The 19,275-nt window shown below is 43.7% G+C and overlaps 1 protein-coding gene across 2 annotated transcripts in view; it reads right to left on the bottom strand.

The window, feature by feature from the left end:
- Nucleotides 1–1,374: 1,374 nt before the first annotated feature.
- Nucleotides 1,375–19,275, bottom strand: part of PRR11 (proline rich 11) — a 231,101-nt gene continuing 213,200 nt past the window's right edge. For both annotated transcript variants that reach the window (XM_069615149.1, XM_069615150.1), the window contains one exon: nucleotides 1,375–3,675. In XM_069615149.1, coding sequence (XP_069471250.1) covers nucleotides 3,607–3,675 — 69 coding nt within the window. In that variant the 3' untranslated portion in view covers nucleotides 1,375–3,606. The remainder of the gene's footprint in view (nucleotides 3,676–19,275) is intronic.

The following is a 19,275-nucleotide window of genomic DNA, read 5'->3' on the forward strand; positions in this document are numbered from 1 at the left end:
ATTAAAAACTTTGACAGTAGAGTAGAATCTTACTACCTTGGGAGAAATGTTCCTTTATGGATGAAGAAGGGATAGCCATACAGCCCGCTAATTTTTTTTATAAAACCCCTTGAACCATCTCAGAGCAATGGAATCTTCTTTGATCCATCTGCGATTGGTCATGGAGCACAACCTTCTTAATATATACACCCTTGACATGTTCCAAGTCAAGGGCACCAACAACGCTGGATAGAGCCAAATGGAGCAGCAGTGCACCACAGGTGGTCAGGGAATAATTCTGAAGCCATACCAACAATGGTGAGTAAGCATATAAAATGAAGAATCTATGGGAGGAAGGAATCCATTAGAAAGAAAATGTAACTGCATCTGGCATTACAAGAAAATAATAGCACATGGTGCAATCTTCCAATTAAAGGGACTACAACAACCTTATATAGTTGTATGTGTTTACATGTTACTGCTCAGCTGCTTCTGGGGCATAGCCCCCCTCTCCCATTCTTCCTGGGGGCAAAATACATTATTAGCCCTGGGTGGCATTTAGTAGAGAAATAAAGCTTTTCATTTCAATTTGCAGAGGACTCCCTGGGACATTGTAAACCTTGTCAAATGCCTATTTTTCAAATTAATCCTCTTGTGTATAAACTTTGTAATCTAGGTCATCATTTACCCCACGAAACAGAGTAATATGCAATGCCCTTTAAGAAGTTTAAAAACATTCTCGCACATCGGCATCCGAACTTCTCTCTTCAAGTAAACCATGTTCCATCATAAAAAAAAAAAAATCCCAACAAAAGTTTTGTGGAATATCAGAACTTCCCACGCCAATGCCATTATAAAAAGAAAAAGAAAGAAATTGTTTGCATTTTGAAGTTGAGCAGGAAAAAGGGATCTTCTCTTCAGGTTCCTTCTGTGCAAAATGTCTCCTAAATGATAGATCAGCGACACATCCTAAGAGCTGCTCTGGTATTTCCGTCGCCAGGCCTCTAAACATTCTTTGAACTTTAGCCATCATTCATACTAATATGCACAATTAAGTCTCCTTCGAATCCAAACGATTTTGCAATAGTTTCAATTTTGAATCCCTATGGCTTTGACAAATATATTTGGATCATTAGCTAACCCTTCTCTTCAACTTTATTTTCAGAGTGCAACTGCCTACACGGTTTTCCTATCAAAAGGAAATAGAACTATTGTACAATCCTACTGTAACAGAGCTACAAATGGTTTCCGAGACATCAAACGCTGCACATCCTCTGCCTTCTCCGAACTAAAGAGCAATCCATCCACATTGCAAGTGGTAACTTTAGTCATCCCAGTGTTTCAACATACATCTGGAGACTTGGTGCCAACTGTAACTGTAAATACTCAAACACATCAAAGCATTATAATGTTTATTTTAAGTTTCACAATCATTATGTCCAGTACACCGAATTCTTCACGCCCGCACTCTCATCCACCATCTAACGTACACCTACAAACGGGCTCTGTATCCATGCCACCATCCTAAGAAATATGCAAGAATTGCACAGTCTCTCTCACTGCGGTTTTGAGCATAATAATTACCTAGAACACCTGCTAGTTGGAATCATATCTATATTATGAAATCCCCCACCCACTAGTGCCTAGTGATCAATCATCCACCACTGAGGTATTCGGGTCACTACCATGGATTCCTGAAACATATTCTGTGTTCGCACAATTTCATAATAAAACAATATCTTAATTTGGAATAAGAATTACACAATATTTTCAATTATTGGGAAGTCCAAACACAGATAAAAAAATAAGTTAAAACAGATGATCAGGCATGGATATACTTAGGGCAAGGCGCAATACAGCATCATACCAACCAGCCTTCCAAAAGGGAAAACATCCTCAACCAGTTATGGGTAATGCTGTGTAGGTACGATCAAGTATTTTGGCTGGTTTTTATACAACTAGTGGACTACAATGGTAGGGTGAAAATACATCATAGAACAACCTTCACAGCAGATTGGATGGAATAAACGTAGGACATCTAGTAAAACATTTGGTCCAGAAGCAAGTGTGGGCCTTTTAGTAATTAACAGTTATGAGGGCTTGATCCTTGGACTGTCAGATGGATGGAACTTTGGTTGTTTCCGCTGTCCATTTGGGTTCAGGTAGCTAGTTAATGCCCACTAAAAGACATGGTTAGCAAGAGAATGTTGGAGAAAGGTAAACCGAAAGTACAATCTTAAAACCTAGGAGAAGGAATAAACATCACAAGCTATTAAAAGTGAGATACTTTTAAAGTGGGAAAATATGTTACACTACTAAAAGAAAAACATACTGTTAAAAATAAATTCATGTATATACAAATGTAGGCAAAAGCAAATCGAAAGCTCCTGTGTGCTCTTGCTGTGCAAAATGAACACAACTTAATGTAACATCAAATAATTCAAATATGGAAAATAAGAAGATGAGAATTACAGTCAATAAAAGGCCACACAGAGAAGGGCAGTATTGCACAGGCACAGTCAATAAGAATACAGCAAACATCAGATAACCAATGGGAACTGGTTGATGCGAATCACTGAAGGTTAAGACTCAAGAGTTTTGCTGCCCGGATGATATCCTGGTGATTGGACACAAATGATTTTCCCAGCTTCAGAAAAAAAACACCCAATGCTTGATCCAAGCGATAGAAGGTCAAAACCTACCTGATCTAACTAACATCACATATCCTGTGCTATATACCGAGGGATAGGGGAACCGTGGTCAAGTATCCCTCACTCGCCCCTATGTGACAACGTTACAGAATGATTCTTAGAACGATTGTCCTACTTTAAAACATGAGAGCAGAGCTAAAAAGAACATTCCATAGCAAATAGAGCAACTCCTTTGTAGCTATTGTGGTTTAATCTTACAAGAAGTAGACTGAAATGTTTAAAGAAGAGCAACTTTGATGAAATTATCAACAGTAACAGTCATAAGTGCTAAACAATACTGTACAGGTTTTCTAGCAGCGTATTAAATAAAGTTCAGATGCATTTCGACAACACAACACAGATAGGCTTTAAGGGTAGAATTTAGTGGTTCTTTTGATATTAGACAGGAGGAATGTTTAAAATCTTCTTAAGCCAGAATCCAAGGGAATGGAACAACATTCAACACACTCAACATTGTATGGCTCCTGTAAACTCTTCAAAAGAAGTCTGCAATGGCATCTTGAAGAGCACTATCCTCCCGTAGAATCCACTCAAGCGCAGTAAACATATACTATATAGTTTGGTATAGCCTGAGCAAACACATAAACCAAACATGTTGTGGTTGGGTCCAAAAAGGTGTGGATCTAAATTGTAGATCAACAAGCAACTTTTGTAGTTCAAGTGATATTATTGCGCAGCTATCAAGTGATAACTGCCATATTCTTTAAGGAGATTTCACTATTATCTGCAGTTCTACTTTTCCGAACTAGGACTCAACATTTGAAATGTCTTTTTCCATATTCCGATGATTTATCCATCATCTAAATGTTCTGTAAATGTGCTTAATTGTTTTGGTAATGGAAAGACATTTTGTGCAATTCTTGAGCTCCATATGCAGCTACCTAAATGTCGACCGATTAATAATTCGGCACCAGTCCTACTGAATTTCTTCAAAGTGACTTGCAGCAGGTAAGCGATTTGGAGGTGGACTCCTGGGAAGGGCCATCTAGAAGAAAAGAGATTGTTTGAACATTTTCATTACACAGATCTGCAACATTGCGTCATGTTAAAAAATATTTCACCTTCAATCTTACTACCACATCAGACAATATGACCTAGCAATACATAATTATCATGCAGAACTTTTCAAAAAGGAGAGCATGTAGATTTAATAACACAATGACAATTAAGGGTTCATATTAAATCTGAAAGAAAGAATAATAATGAGAATAATAATGTGCCACAGATGGCTTCAATAACTCCCAGACTCTGAATGATGGGTCGAGGGTTTTTATTTCACAAATGGTAAAAATGAGTGCAAGAACTTTCCCTATTTCGGCCATCCATGGGCTCTGTAAAGGAGGCATGGTATCACAATTATGACACTGACAAGAGATGCAATTGCAAAACCCTTCTTCAATTTTTGGGATTTGGAAAAACTCCTGCTTTGCTCTAGAGCTAGGATGGGAGAAGTCTCTACCATCAAATTATAAAGAAACAGTCCTAGTCAGTCGCTGTCAAATCAAAGATGTCCTATACTTACAAAACCTAATGCCTGCCCTATCTCATATACAAAACGTGTGTAAATGGAAAGATGAATGCAAAGGATAATTAGTGTTATAACATAAAAGATCGAAGTGACTGAGTCAGCTCTCCTTCCCATTCCCATGTTGGACAGCACGCACGGAGTAAGGCAATCCTACGTAAACAGGATGACGCACTCTGGCTCAGGTTCCCAAAACAAAGGCAGTTAAAAATGCGGAGCGAGATCCGCTTGGCCTTCCACGTTAGTTACTTATTCCAACTTTCAAAGGTTCTTTCACAGTTCAACAAACGTTCACGCAGGTCTGCCTCGGTCAAGCTCGGAACTTTCAATCACAGCGCTTGCAGGGGTTCCTTTCCCCAAGCTTAATATAAATTCTTTGGGGGTTCCCTTAGTCAGGCTCTGACCTTTTACTGATGCTGAAGACTTGAATGTGCAAGGTTTTCACTATAGACCTCCACAGGACCCCTTCGACTTTCGCTTCAGCTCAGACTCATGTTATTTGCCCCAGTGTCTCTTGGTCTGGGTAGTTCAGCATCACAAGTACAAACGTTGAACATTCACCTTTTCACTTCCCCTTTTCTCTGGGTTAATCTTGATCATTATGCATTTTAGAGTTCATTCACTTTGTCGCTTTATAACAAAACATTTAATCTTTTGCAGAGACTTTCGAGTTGGCTACTTCCTTTCGCCGGATCACTTCGCTACTCTGCATCGCTGGCTTCACAGTTATCGGTAATTTGAAGTTGCCCACAGGTCTGCCTTACTTCGCGTCTCATCCACACGCCTGCAGCCTTCAATTGTGAGATATACTGTTGCAACTTCAGTCTTTTCTTAATACACACCAGCATTTCATGACACTCACCAACTCACCGGCTGTGTGCATTCCTTTCTTGTCTTTTCCGTTTTAACTTACGAGTCAAGGTTAATACCACAGGCTTGGCCTCGCCGCCCCAACTCATGTTCACCCGGGAGGGTCGCTTCTGCCTTGAAACACAATGCAGTTTTCTTGTCTCAGATTTGTCTTCTCTTCGTATCTTTCACAGCTATTCAGAGGCAACAAGCTCCTGCAGGGATCTCCTGGGTTTCTCTACCCTTTGCTCTGGTCCCTCTCTCAGTCGCTCTGCTTCAGTAGGTTAGTGTTCCACCATTGCTCAGAGTGTGTCTCTATGTTCCACCTTTTATCCGTGTGGAGAGAGCTAATGGGTATCAGATGTATGTAATTAAAGTCAAGTGCCTGACATTGCCTGACCCGATTAGCGGGACATGTCCAATGAGATATGGAAGGGTTAGCCTCTTTACTCAGTCGCCCTCCTAAAACAGGGTGGGTAATGGGTACGGGAAAAGGGGGGGGGAATACTGCGTCTCACCATCGGTTGTCTCAACGCCCCACTCCTCAAAGATTCCTTACCCAGGTGATCTTCCCAAACTGGTCCACCCGCAGGAACTGGATCCGAAAGTGACGACTGTGTCCTGGCCACCTGGATGACAAGTCCCAGAGGACTAGCAGGTGAGACACCCTTTGGTTTCTCACAGCTCCCACCTTCATAACCCAAGCTTCCCTAACCCTAGATTGGGTAACTAGTGATCAGTAACCCCTACAATCTAATTGTTAGCCACAGATGAATGCCTAAAGGCAAAAACATCATCTACCCGACAACCTCAGAGTTTCTCTGAAGTGGCTCTCTAACACTCTCCAGGTTTTCTCAACAGGAAATGATGATTTTTCTTCTGCCAGTAAAAAACAACCTGGTCCGTTCGCTCACTCACGTGAGCTTTCCTTTCCCGAATTTCACTATTCCATCTGCCACAATCTCTACTATACTCTCATTCGCCCCTTCCCATTCTCTTCCTTGTCTCACACCCACCAGTCTTCTTCCTCTTTTATACTCCCTTTTCCAACCTTCTTTCCCTCCAATGTCACTGTGTTCTCCTCTTACCCCACCGCTTTCCTACACGCAGAACCCCATCTACACTTCTCTGTACCCTCATCTTACCACTTTCACTTCCTACGCCTCCTTCGGCTTAACTCCATCCTCACCACTACTCTCACAACCCTTGCACTCTCTCCACACCCTCCTACCATACAATATCGCTTTCCCTAAAAAAAAACTCCACATCTTCTCCCCGTCCCCCTCTACCTTTCCTTTAACATCCACTCACCACACCACATTCAACTTGCACTACTCACTCACAACCAATTCCTCACCTGCACTCTACACCTACTCTTCAAAACTCTGCTCCACCGTCCGTCCTCCATCTAATCTGTCGGTCAGCCTCCATGCCTCCTGACACCGCCCCTGCAATCCACATTCTTTCTCTCATTCACTCTCCTTTTATAGTGTTCTCGCCCAGTTTGTATCTCTTGTGGTATGGCATAAAGAGGACTCGGACCAGAGGATGTACTTTTCAAGGGTTTTTATTTAACTTGAAGAAAATTACTCACTATCCATATTGCTAGAGGGAGATTATCTACCTAATAAACTAAACTAAGGTGCTCGTCGTTAGTCAAAAGAAAGTCCAAATAGTCCTCTGGCCAAACCTGTCCACTACCTAGCCCTAACACTTAACAAAACCTAACAGAAAAGATGGAATACCCTGTAAACATGTGTTTCTTCATATAGTTTCTCTAAGTGTTCCAGGCTTTTCACTGCATGTATTTCCAATCTTCAGATTATCTCACAGTTCTGCTTCACTGTCACTCAATGGTTTCGAAATATTGTACAAGGAATGTCTAAAATACAAAAGAAGTCTTAAGTCTCAGGGAAAACAAAATGCTTCACAGTTCTTCGTTGGAGGGATATTTCATCCATCCTTTTTCTCCACGTATCTGGATTTTTTTGCATCCACAAAACCAGGGTATTTCTGTCGTGAACACTTCAAGGAGAGTTCCGGGACTTTTTTTTTATTGTCCCTACGGTTCGGCCATGTGTTTTTAAGCATAAATCGGTAGATCGTAGAAAACTTTCCTATGGACCTTACCCGACTTTTCGTCCATTAACGCACTCGAAATCAGCCGCCATTTTGTGATAATCCTATCATTTCCCCCCATCGACCTGGCTCACCTGCGTTTGCGGCACGAAATCATATCCCCCGCCCCTGAAACAGACTTTATTGAAACATTCATATTCCCCGCCTCTATCCGTGACGTGACTGTGCTGCGTAGGCAAACGCGCCCAGGCGTCTTCTACGCGACTCCACACAGAACCCGGAAACCAACACAGATCAGCTCACAACACAGCACGCCACAATTCGGAATATGAAACTGTACTTTTAAATCAAACCGCAAGATTGTAAATTTGGTAAAGTACATTTATTTGACATCAAATGTTTAGAGAATATTCAGCGATTTGCATTTTTATTTGCTCTCGATCCAAAATAGTTCGTCTTGAGGCAAGCGATGTTCGTGTGCAGTACACAGGGTGTTGGTTTACGATAAAATAAGCTCTTCGGTCGCACTGATAATCGCATGGCTGTTCCAACAACGAGGCACTAGGCCACCACAACGGTATGTATGTTGCATCTAGCCATTAGTACCGCGTAAGGGCATACTTGTACTTGGCGATCGTCCCATAAAATGGTCAGGGTGGTAACGTTGTTCACGCGGAGAAGCAACTGGCGGTTGTAAAAGCCATCCGCCGGTGTCTGGTACTCGTGACACAGACAATAATGAAGGATGTACCTGTTTTAAAAACAAAAAAATGAAATTAGTCTCACCATCAGATCTTTATTAAAATTATTCATTTTATATATTAGGTCGGGAAATTATTTCATAGCTAGGACAGTGCAACTGGGTATTATACGTCATTTCCAGTAACCCACCCCCTCTCCTCCGCCTTTTTCAGAGCCGCCTGAGCGCCAGTGGACCACTTCGTCACTGATGTGTATAGGCGCGTTGCAAATGCCATATTATATCATAAGTGTTTCAAGGCGTGGCGAGGCAGGGAGGGGGGGGAACAAGGAGAAGACAGACAACGATCCTACTAGGCCAGGTGTCATTCAGATCGCGCAAGTGCAGGGGTAGGGGGAAGGTAAAAGTGCAAGGGGAAGGGGAGGGGGGAAGTGGAGTACAAGATAAGTAGCATAAAATAATAAATACATAGGGCCAGCTGGTGGCGAGTGCAAGGTAAGTGCAGAACAAGTGCTGGGAAGGGGGGGCTGTAGGATACTGAGACAGTCCCCCAGTGCAGGGGTTGACAGGGAGGCAGTGCAGGTGGAGAGTGGAAGAGCCCAGGACCGTGGTCGCAGACAGTGGACCAGTTGTAGCAGGGGAGAGGGAGAGAGAGAAAGCAGAAGCAAAGAGGAAGGTTTTGAGGTGCTTCCATAAAAGGAGATGGTTCTCCTCAAGATAGTGCGCGGTACAAAACAATATGCCACATAGAACGAACAAGTACAACTTAACCCGTCTTTAAAGCTACTGTATAGTAATTAAATTGCGGTATAAACTCATCTAAAGAGTTACTTACATTATATTTGCATTTTCCATTGTGTCTGTGCGTAGGGCAGCCCCGAAATACCACTCCTTCTATGCCGACGTTATTTCTTCTAATGAACGAACATTAAATGGCTATCGTTTCTGAAATTTTATTCATTATCGTTTCTTACGTTATTGCACCACACCCCCAAAAAGAAGTCTTTCGGGATGGTCCCGGCCTGTCAAGGTCAAATAACAATAGAACCTTATACTGAATTGTGGGCCATTCCGGCACCCGAGCAAAAAATCAAAGCAGCTGACCTTCACTTTGAACGAGCACACATTCCTAGTTAGCTACATTCAGTGTAAGGCCATCTCACAGGACTTGAAATTTACACTCCATCTTTGCATTTTGTCTGCGTGCTTTGCAGCCCCAGAGAACCATAAATACGGAGACATTCTATATTTTTTGAAAAATGATTTATATTACTGTTTGGTTTAATTTAATGCGCAAATGAACAATGTTGGATAGACACATTGCATGTACACTGAGCAATCACTTTTATTTACACAATACATAGCTACACATATTCAATGGGCCTGCGACATGAGGAGACTCGAGAGCAAAGTCACAGGTGACACCCGGGTGGTTCGCACTACTGCACGGTGAAGGGAGGGGCAAGGGTGGAGAGACACATTGCATGTACACTGAGCAATCACTTTTATTTACACATTACATAGATACACATATTCAATGGGCCTGCAACATGAGGAGACTCGAGAGAACAGACAATCAAATTACAATCATTTAAACCGTGATGTGTATTTCTCAATGAGCTCTGCTTTAGGTGGACATGGAACAGAGGCAATGTTGGGTGGCAATGCAGTTGTCCCCTGCACAGGTTCGTTCACAACTCCATGTATGTGCCTATCTAGGACATCAACAATAAGTCTCTCAATAAACTCATATTGCATATCCTCAAACACTGGTTTGATCACCCATTGTTTACTTCTTTTAGTGAAGGCCTTATTGTAGCGAAGCGTCCCTAAAGTTCCGGTCGTCCTACTTTGTTGACGGCCAACATTATGGTTATGTGCCAAGACCGCTAGAAGAGTCCGATTTATCATGCCCTCCATGCCAAAATGCAATCGTTTTGGCCTGTACTTTAGGCACATATTGTGGAACACCTCCAAATCTCCTGTGTGGCAGAATTCCGTGAGTCCCCTCAAATCTCTTGTTATAGTTTTATCAAATACAATCTTTTCAATGGCTTTGTGAGTGGGTGATGAAGGAATCAACCACTTCTTCCGTGCCTCCTCTGTGGACAAATGGCCATGTTCACAATTGTGGAAATGTTGGTTTGTGGTCCAGCGGTGAACGTTGCTACAGTGTAGCATTACTGACCGCCATTTTTCCAGTAGAATTTCCAACGACCCTTCACATGTTTTTGAGCTCCACCAAAGATGGTTGCTGATTGACTTGGACCACTGTGAAATACCTTGCATATCTTTTTTTTTACCTGCAGCCAACATTTTTTTATTGATTGTTTTTGCAAGATGCCATACGTCAAATTGGTGATTTATATTTTTGTACTCTTCTCTCATTGTCTTGGCAATTGAAACGTGTCTGTCCGTGGCTATCAGGTCGATCACCATTCCCCGCGATTGTAGTTCTTGCAATGATGCTACAAAGCCAACTTTCTCCATGGCCACTGAGGATGTACTTTGTGACACCTGCACGACCACCGAACTCACAATTTTCTCACTTTCCATGTCCTGAAAGTGGTAGGTGCAGTACTTGGCTGAAAATCCTGGGCTGTCGCACTGTCCATCACCGGCTAGCCTGAACCGTTTGCCCGCGAATGTACTTTCAATAGACATTTTTTCCATTCTCCAAGCTTCGCTAATGGCTGGAAATAGATAATCGGTTTGGTATTTGTAGAACTGAGTTTTCGCAATGAAATGGATTCCCACAAACTGAAAGAAAGACTCTAACTTTTTAAAACTTGAACCACTAAAAAGTGCGGCCGCTGCACAAAGTAGATTGCCTGCTGGCAGTTGCCCCAGCATGGGTTGTGCAGACCATGAGAACGGATGATATTGTGTACAGGTGGCATGTATTTTAAGGTTAGTGCCTCGAATTGCACGAGTCACATTAATCAATGGCTCCCCACATCCTTCCCCACCAACCGAATGCCCACATTTCATCTTAATAATAATATCAATCAAACAACTATCGAATACAATGAATTTGGCCTCTTTCCTTATACTTTCACTCTGCATCCCAGCTGGTTCGGCCTGTAACGTTGAGGACATGTCACTCACATTAAAGGTACAATCTCTGATATCGTCTTCCGCTATGTTCAGTGATATTGATGGTGTTTCATTGTCGTCCATTTCATTCTCTTCCATTGCAACATCTGTTCCTTCTCCGGCGATGGGTGAATAAAACAATTTCTTCAACTTTCTCGCGGTCTTAGTTTTTGCGGGTGTGGATTCTGTGAATTGATCTCCGACTGCATCCGAACTACTAGGAGGACATTCACTATCAATGGCTGGTGGTGGTATAGCTCCGTTGTCAATCACTTCATATTCTTCCCATTGGCACGATGCATCTCCTGTCTCAAGTCCCTGGCAAAAGGTTTGACAAGCAACATCTCTCGTTCGCTTCACTGTCTGTGTAGATCTAGTTCGTACACCCACTCGCAACTAGAGGACAGATTGGAAAAGGGATGTTCAGTTTAAACACAACTTACAGTATTGAACTATTAACAGTGAAAAACAACATAATATAGTGACCAGGACACTAACCTTCTTTTGCTTTCTTTTCTTTGAAACTTTCTTGCCTCGAACTTCAACATCTGGACGCTGTTGCTCCGACTCGTGTGTGCATGTCTCCACTTCCTCTTGCGCTGCAACGACTATATTTTCATAAGCACATCCATCACGCACTGACGCTCCATCGACTCCCTGAAACATCGAACTTTCATTAGTATGTATAATAATATTGAAAACACAAAATGTACTTGGGGACCAATACCCACGTACATCTCACTAGCAAAACACGAAGGAACGCATTGTGTAGAACATTCAAACGACAATTATTCACGCATTGTTGATCTAGTTAGATGGAACTGTCAAGATCCATACCTCGGGCTCCGCATAGACTTCCATTGATGATATTATTGAAGATGACGCTTCAGCAACTCCCTGAAACACAGTAATTGCATTAGTATGGTTTTCTATTTTGTTAAAAAGAACATAAACTTTGTGCAGGCGTCAACGGCTCATCTAAATAGACCTGCACAAATGATCAGTTGTCTAAAATAAATAATGGATATCTAAATATGATTCGATTTGCTCTATCGTTGGAAGTGTCACCACCCAGAGATCTGCATCAACTACTAGGGGTGATGTTCTTGTAGAAGAAGCTCCGTCATCTCCCTGAAACATAGTACTTGCGTTAATAAAGAAGGAAGTATAGCGGATGTAATCACGTCATATGATCTCGCTTGATCGAACTGTCAGTATCCATACCTCGAAATGCATAAGAACATCAAGGGACGCTGTAACTGCGGTGCACACTTCTGCAAGCTGTTGCGCCGACCCGTAACTGCATGCTCCCCCTTCTTCTTGGACTAATGCTCCATCGACTCCCTGAAACATAGGACTTTCATTAGTAATGAACACAATATTGAAAAAAGAAGACACATAGGAGGGCGACGACAGAAGGACATATCAATGGCTAAAAACGAAAGAAACATTGTGTGTAACAATCACGCTACAAGAATGCAAGATCTGATGATCTCCATCGATGGAACTGTCCGGAAACGTACCTCGAGCATCTGAGTGACATCAACGGTTGTCGTCAATGCGTTGGACTCCTCAGCATCTCCCTGAAAGACAGTACTTGCATTATTTTGGATAACAATAATTATAACTGAAAACAAAGACTAGAGGACGAGTACTAGGGTGTACTATTAGGTAAAATAATTACACGATAAATTAAAACTATTGATTTACATGCCTAAAACAAGTCAGTGGCAGAATAGCTAAGTAAGATTACCCGATAGGCGCTTGAAGTGGCTGATGACTGCAATAACGACACGGATGGAGAATCTTCCGCCTTCATATTGAGTGGATACATAAATGGGGAAATTATTGTTAGCTAATGCTACACACTACCGCAAGGCCGAGAGCTAAATCCGTAAACTTGACTCACCAGTGGAGGGATGTGGACGAATAGAGTGGGAATAGCGGTTGAGAGCAATTTTCGCGTCGCTCGCGGTGTTTTCTTCTTTATTAGCAATGATGTGGAGTACATGTCTGAGCTAAAGTGCCTGCTGCAGATGCGGTATCGATCACCCCTCTTGTCCGCAAAGACTTCTAGGACTCTACTTTCAAGCTCAGACGGTGGATATCCGCAATATCGGACCCATTCTCTTATCTGATCTATTGTCTTAGGGAAAACATGCATTATAGTACCTTCAGATTTATTATGGGTCTTCGAAGGGCAACCGCCAATGGAACAGGCAGGCATTGTGGAAAGTTCTGAAAAGTAAAGATCAACAATTCTCTATGAATACCAATGTGTTAAAAAATTAAATGACACATAAAAGGTTCAATGCAAGGTTCGTTTTGGTTCTTGGAACTATACACGTTATTTACATGCGGATAAGTATTTGAATAACTTTAAAAAAATAGAAAAATAATTTGACTAAACTCAGAACATGTGACTAGTTCCTTGCATGTACTGTCTTGAACGAAAAGAAAACATGGATGCAATTTGATGACTACTAGCAAATAGATATAAATTAAAAAATTGGACGCAAAATGATTATGGTACATGGCCTTACCTTGACGAACAAACAGTTAGATGCAGGGATCAGAGTAGTTTCTTGTCGTAGAACAGGGAGCAGTTCACAGGTTGCAAACTGACGAGTTTGCTCGAAGTGGTCACGGAAGTTCACAGAGACGAAGAGCAGATAACCAGCACCTTCACGGGTTGACTAGCAAAGCGCTAAGAAGTTCTCATTAGAAATATGAAGTGGGTTATAAAGAATTCGAAACAGGGGTGTGTTTGTGAATGAATGACGTGTATATGTCGTGGCATTATGCGGTTTGCAGGGGGGCGTCCAGCGTGAGGGGGGATGCTTGGCAGGAGACACGGGGTCTGGAGGTAGACATGGGAACAACAACCCATGCTCTATAGACCACTTTGAAGTGTACATGGTCTTTGGCACCTCTTGGCCTTTATCGCTCCCTGACAGCTCCACTTGCCAGCGCAAGTACCCGGTGCGAACTGCCTTTGATAGGGCGGGGGGTGGATTGGGGCGGTGGTCGTGCAGACAAGACTCGTTTGCCGCAGGGCCTCACCAAGGAGAGGCCATCTAACTGCATGTAAGAGGCAGGCTGCAGGATCTAGTACATGGAAGGCAGGGGGGTGAGTTTATAAATACCTCACCCTCCCAGGAGAATATATGGGTGCAGTTCACCCTGGAGACCCTGGATGCCTAGGCAGTTAGTCAGCAGCAGGCTGGCCTGTGGTGGCAAGGCGGCACGGGCCAGAGGGGGTCATCTCTGTACCCGGTGCCCAAAAGGATGATTTATTATGATCAACCATATTGATTATTTACCTATAACCATGTTTTGTATCAATAAAATCCAACGGCCTTTTATTGCCAACGCTTGAACAAAGTGGTGTGGTAAGTATTTTTGGGGGAGGAGGCAAGGCCGGGATGGAGACACACTAGATTCATTTAAAAAATCAAAACAACCATTGTTAAAATATATGTTGGGTTTTATTTTAGATCTTAATTTCAATTGAACATAAATAATAAACATTACACATTGTAAAGTTCCGGTTGCAGCACATCCAGGGAAAATCCGCGGTATTGTCCACTGTCGCTGGGGAAATGTTGACTAATGGCAAGTACCGCACAGGCAGGTATTACTCTCCGAACGCGGTGTCCGAGCCTCCCGTGAAGCCACCAAGTGAAGCAACGATAAGCCACCAGCCTGTACCACCTGTGAAAATGAAAGATGCAAACTGTATTAAAATGACAAAACTTTCTTATCACTGTCGATTCAGGTAAAAAATGTCATTCTGCTTTGAAAAAAATTCTATCTAGAAAATGCATAATATGGAACCAATTTACATGCATTCGAATGATATGTAGATGTAATTTTATATGTGGGAGACGACCATGACATAGTAGTGGCATCACTGACATCACAACCAGAGTATACTTACTCGTTACTCGGATTACGCGGACGAACAGTGCCGCGAAGTTCGTGCATAAGCACCATCATCATCCTCAACACGGTCCGTGAGAGGCAGGCTTCCCTGAACTCTGGCAGCTCGGTGATGCATTGCGGACTTGGCTCGCCTTCCGAAATGTAGGCCAAGCACCCGGAATTTTCACGGCAGCAGCAGTTCTCCTCAGTTGGCATTAGCTCGCACCGATTGCACGTGCACCAGGTGGAGACGCCGTCCATGCGACATGGTCCAGGCTCTTCATCCGTTGACTGGTCCTCCCAACTGCTGTCCGAATCCCCATCGTTTTCGCGTGCTTGCCTTTCCAGTAGTTCCTCCTCGGTGTACTCGGGCTCGTACATATACGGCATTATTGTAGCCATTGTGTGGTAAAGAAAGTAAAATAATTTACAGAGATGGTACAGGTGTTCACAAGGCCTAGAAGCGGCGAAGGTAGCTGACCAGAGCACAGAAACGAGTCACAGAATACTCAAAGTAACACAGAGAGAGTAATGGAATCGAAAATCTGCTGCTGTGTGTTGTGAAACGGTGTGTTTATACTTATTGAGGAAAGAGGCGTCCTGCCATTTCCATGGCGACACTTCATTAGCTGAGGCGCAGCGATTGTTGACACGAAACGTGCTTTGGCGTTGGGAAATGGGCGGTACGCGTCTGCTGATGTCAGGCTCAGGGGCTGTATTGTGAGATGATCTAAGACCCTGTGTACAGCAAAGGAACATCGCGTGCCTCAAGACGAACTATTTTGGATCGAGAGCAAATAAAAATGCAAATCGCTGAATATTCTCTAAACATTTGATGTCAAATAAATGTACTTTACCAAATTTACAATCTTGCGGTTTGATTTAAAAGTACAGTTTCATATTCCGAATTGTGGCGCGCTGTGTTGTGAGTTGATCTGTGTTGGTTTCCGGGTTCTGTGTGGAGTCGCGTAGAAGTCGCCTGGGCGCGTTTGCCTACGCAGCACAGTCACGTCACGGATAGAGGCGGGGAATATGAATGTTTTGATAAAGTCTGTTTCAGGGGCGGGGGATAGGATTTAGTGCCGCCAACGCAGGTGAGCCAGGTCGATGGGGGGAAATGATAGGATTATCACAAAATGGCGGCTAATTTCGAGTGCGTTAATGGACGAAAAGTCGGGTAAGGTCCATAGGAAAGTTTTCTACGATCTACCGATTTATGCTTAAAAACACATGGCCGAACCGTGGGGACAATAAAAAAAAAAAGTCCCGGAACTATCCTTTAACTGTTTTTTTATGGGAAATAATTTTTTCCCTGGGTTTTATGGTTACTATTTTTCTCTTTGTCCCCATTGGTTTTCTCTACTTTCCAAGCCTCTAAGAACCGGACAGCTCGTGTAACTTGATTCTTGAAGGGCCTGCCCCCTGTAACGTAGGACGCTCCAGATTCAGATATTTGAGCGGTTGTGGCTTTCTGTTCCGCTGGATGCACTTGCTCCCCTTTGCTTTTTCGTTTGGAGCAAAGAAATGACCTCCTTCGTTTACGCGGCTCAGCATGGTATTAGTGTACCCTTGGCAAACGAAGGGATCCCTCCGCTCTCCTTCCCTCGCTTCGGTAGTTGTTTGCGGGCTCCTGGCTCACCACGTTCAGGTTGTGGTCATGCCTCCAGGTAGGCGTCTACTTGGATCGCCGGTTTCACTCCGCTCCGCCATCACTCGATAATTCTCGCTGGCGTGGCTATGTCAGAGGTTTGCCTCCGAATCTTCTCTCTCTCTCTCTCTCTCTCTCTCTCTCTCTCTCTCTCTCTGTCTCTCTCCTCTAGTGTAGTATCTCTGGTGCTTTATGTTCATATCTGGAATGAGAAGAGGCGGATCATTCACCACAAGATGCTGAATGCAAAGAAAGCTCCCCTTTGTTGAAAGTACAGCACGTAGCGGTTTTGTTCACATCAGTTGTTCACATTTAAGCAGGCAATAGTTTTTCTGCACAGTGTTCCACACAGGAATGGGATCCCTTGTGCCCTAGAGGGAAGTCACTCCCAGTGAGGTACCGCTTTTGCAAAACCTCTAGGGAGGGTTTTGCTTAGTGGACTTACCTCCCTAGCCTCAAAGGGTGTGGGACCCCCTCTTGGGGAGAAGAGACAAACAAACTTGATTCGTCACACTTCCCTTCCATTGGTTTGTGTGTTTACCGGACTCTGTGGGTCAATCTGTGGCAATTTGTTCCAGGGGCTGAGTTACATGGGGGCAAAGATTTTAAAAATCATCTTATCCCTGCCCCCTTTTTAATCTCCATTTGCAGCATAGCAGCCAGTTGCTCAGGTTTGCTGGTTTTCCTTGCGACTTTCTTCCTGTGTTGGTGAACTCTGCTTTCAATTCGGTTTGGGGAGGAATTCTGTGTCTTTCCAGCTCCCCTGAAGTACCTATCCAATCTCAGTTTTCTGTAGCCCCATCATTTGCCCAGGGTCTGGATGGGGCTGGTATGTTCGGGTGCTGGGTGTCTCATTTCTGTTTGGTAAGAAAAATGCTGGGAGGCATTGTTTATTAGAGGGTTGTACCCATGTTAACATTCAAGGCACGTGAGGGGAGGACGCGGAGGGGACAGGGATGCCCCTCCATGCCCACCAACTCTCCCTCTATCCCTCTGGGACAGGGCAGTGTGATGATTCACAGGATCTTGCCACTTCTCTGCGAGGCTAAGGAGGTGAAGCTGCTACCAAATAGTCCCCCTAGGGGTGGTAAAAAGGGAGAGACTCACCACATGGGGATAAGGTCTCACGTCCCATAAAATACTTCCCTAGAAACCCTTGTGCGCAGAAGCCATGGCGCCATTGTCTTTTTACTACCCAATCTCCCAATCTGAAACTACTACTGTGTGTTATTGGGAAGCCTCCATTTCACCTGTAGGACCAGATAGGACTGAGACGAAGAAGAACCAAAGAAACATACAGAACAGTAGAAATTAATACCACAGTACTGTGACAAGGTGGTCAGTCCCAGGCAGGAAGATAACTTCAGAGGCATTGACGAATGGGTCTGTCCCAGCAATATAAAAGTAAAGACCAAGAAAGGACTAAGTGTGCTCAGAAGCAAGAAGAGCAGCGAGGGAAGCTGACCTCTGACCTGTAGGGCCTGGCCAATTCAAACCTGTGCTAGCCGAAGCATAAAAGAAACTGTCAGTCTCGGAGGAAGAAGCTGAAGAGAGCCATGCAGGAGCCATGCAAGCCGGAGCAAGAAGAATCCAGCAGTGATGTGGCCTCTCCGAGGTGGACCAAGTGGGACTGAGACTGCTGCAGCAATGTGGAGCCGCACAGACTGAAGAGGAGAAAAGCAGGAATACGCGCTGAATACATGCAGAACCAACTGCGACCCAAGACCCTGGGAAGAACCGGTTGCGCTCGTCAGTGAAGATACAGGTAACAGGAGTTGCTGGAAAGCCGGGTGTGGTCCAGGGAACCCAAAGAGTCAAGTATTCCTCAGGAGTGAACTCCCTTTTCACAGTGGAAAAACCAACACGTGTGAAAAATACCAAAAAGACCCAGAAATATCAGGGAGTAATCTCCTCAATAGTCGAGATATACAAAGTCCTTTTGTGGTGTTTGGAGCTTGAACAAGTTGAAGCTTGGGGATGGGAACCCCAAGGAATCCAAAGGCACTGAAGGTATTTGAGAATATTGCAGCCCTTTTTTTGATTGAACTCATTTTTGTGACATTGACCAAATTACACCTGGTGAGAAGACCACCTGAAACCAACCTTGGTTTTCTATTTTCTGTTGAACCACATTTTTTTCCTTTTTAAAAAAGACTTATCACATGTTTGTAAAGAGTTAGGGCAAGCATAGGTTTAGACACAGACAGCCTTTTATTTTGGACTATGAGACATTGACAGCCTTTAGAAACATCAGTTAAGGGAACCATCCCTTTAGAGTTAGGGCCAATCAGGCATTACACCAACCCAGGAACCCTAGTAAATAAAAGATTTTGAAACAAACATTTTTGAGTCTGTGTCTCTCTTGATACCATGCCTGTCTCACATCAGGTATTGTAGGCCTGCAAGGTCGCAGCACTTTGTGGAATGGCTCAAACTGTAGCTGGTCTCGAGACTGGTTAGGCCCACCAGTCCAAGGGAGGAAGTCATCCGGTCTGGATCATCCCCGTCGCACAGAAGAGAGGGTTGGAGTAGCAGCGGCCACTCATTCGGCATTGGCGGTCGCAGGAGGTAGCTGCAGATGTCCGCTTCTTTCTTCTTCTTCGGAATGGATCTTCCAGTGGTCGACTCTAGCTTCTGCATTAAGACCCTCCCCTTTTATGCAGGAACCAAGCCAATCAGCATGCATGCAACATTCAAACATTGGGTGGTAGCCGTCCCAAGAAGAAAGCCAGAAACCCAGTCAGAACTGGATCAAAGCAGACGT

Source organism: Ambystoma mexicanum, chromosome 9 (assembly GCF_040938575.1).
Source record: "Ambystoma mexicanum isolate Mex_15411 chromosome 9, UKY_AmexF1_1, whole genome shotgun sequence".
NCBI classification, from domain to species: Eukaryota; Metazoa; Chordata; class Amphibia; order Caudata; family Ambystomatidae; genus Ambystoma; species Ambystoma mexicanum.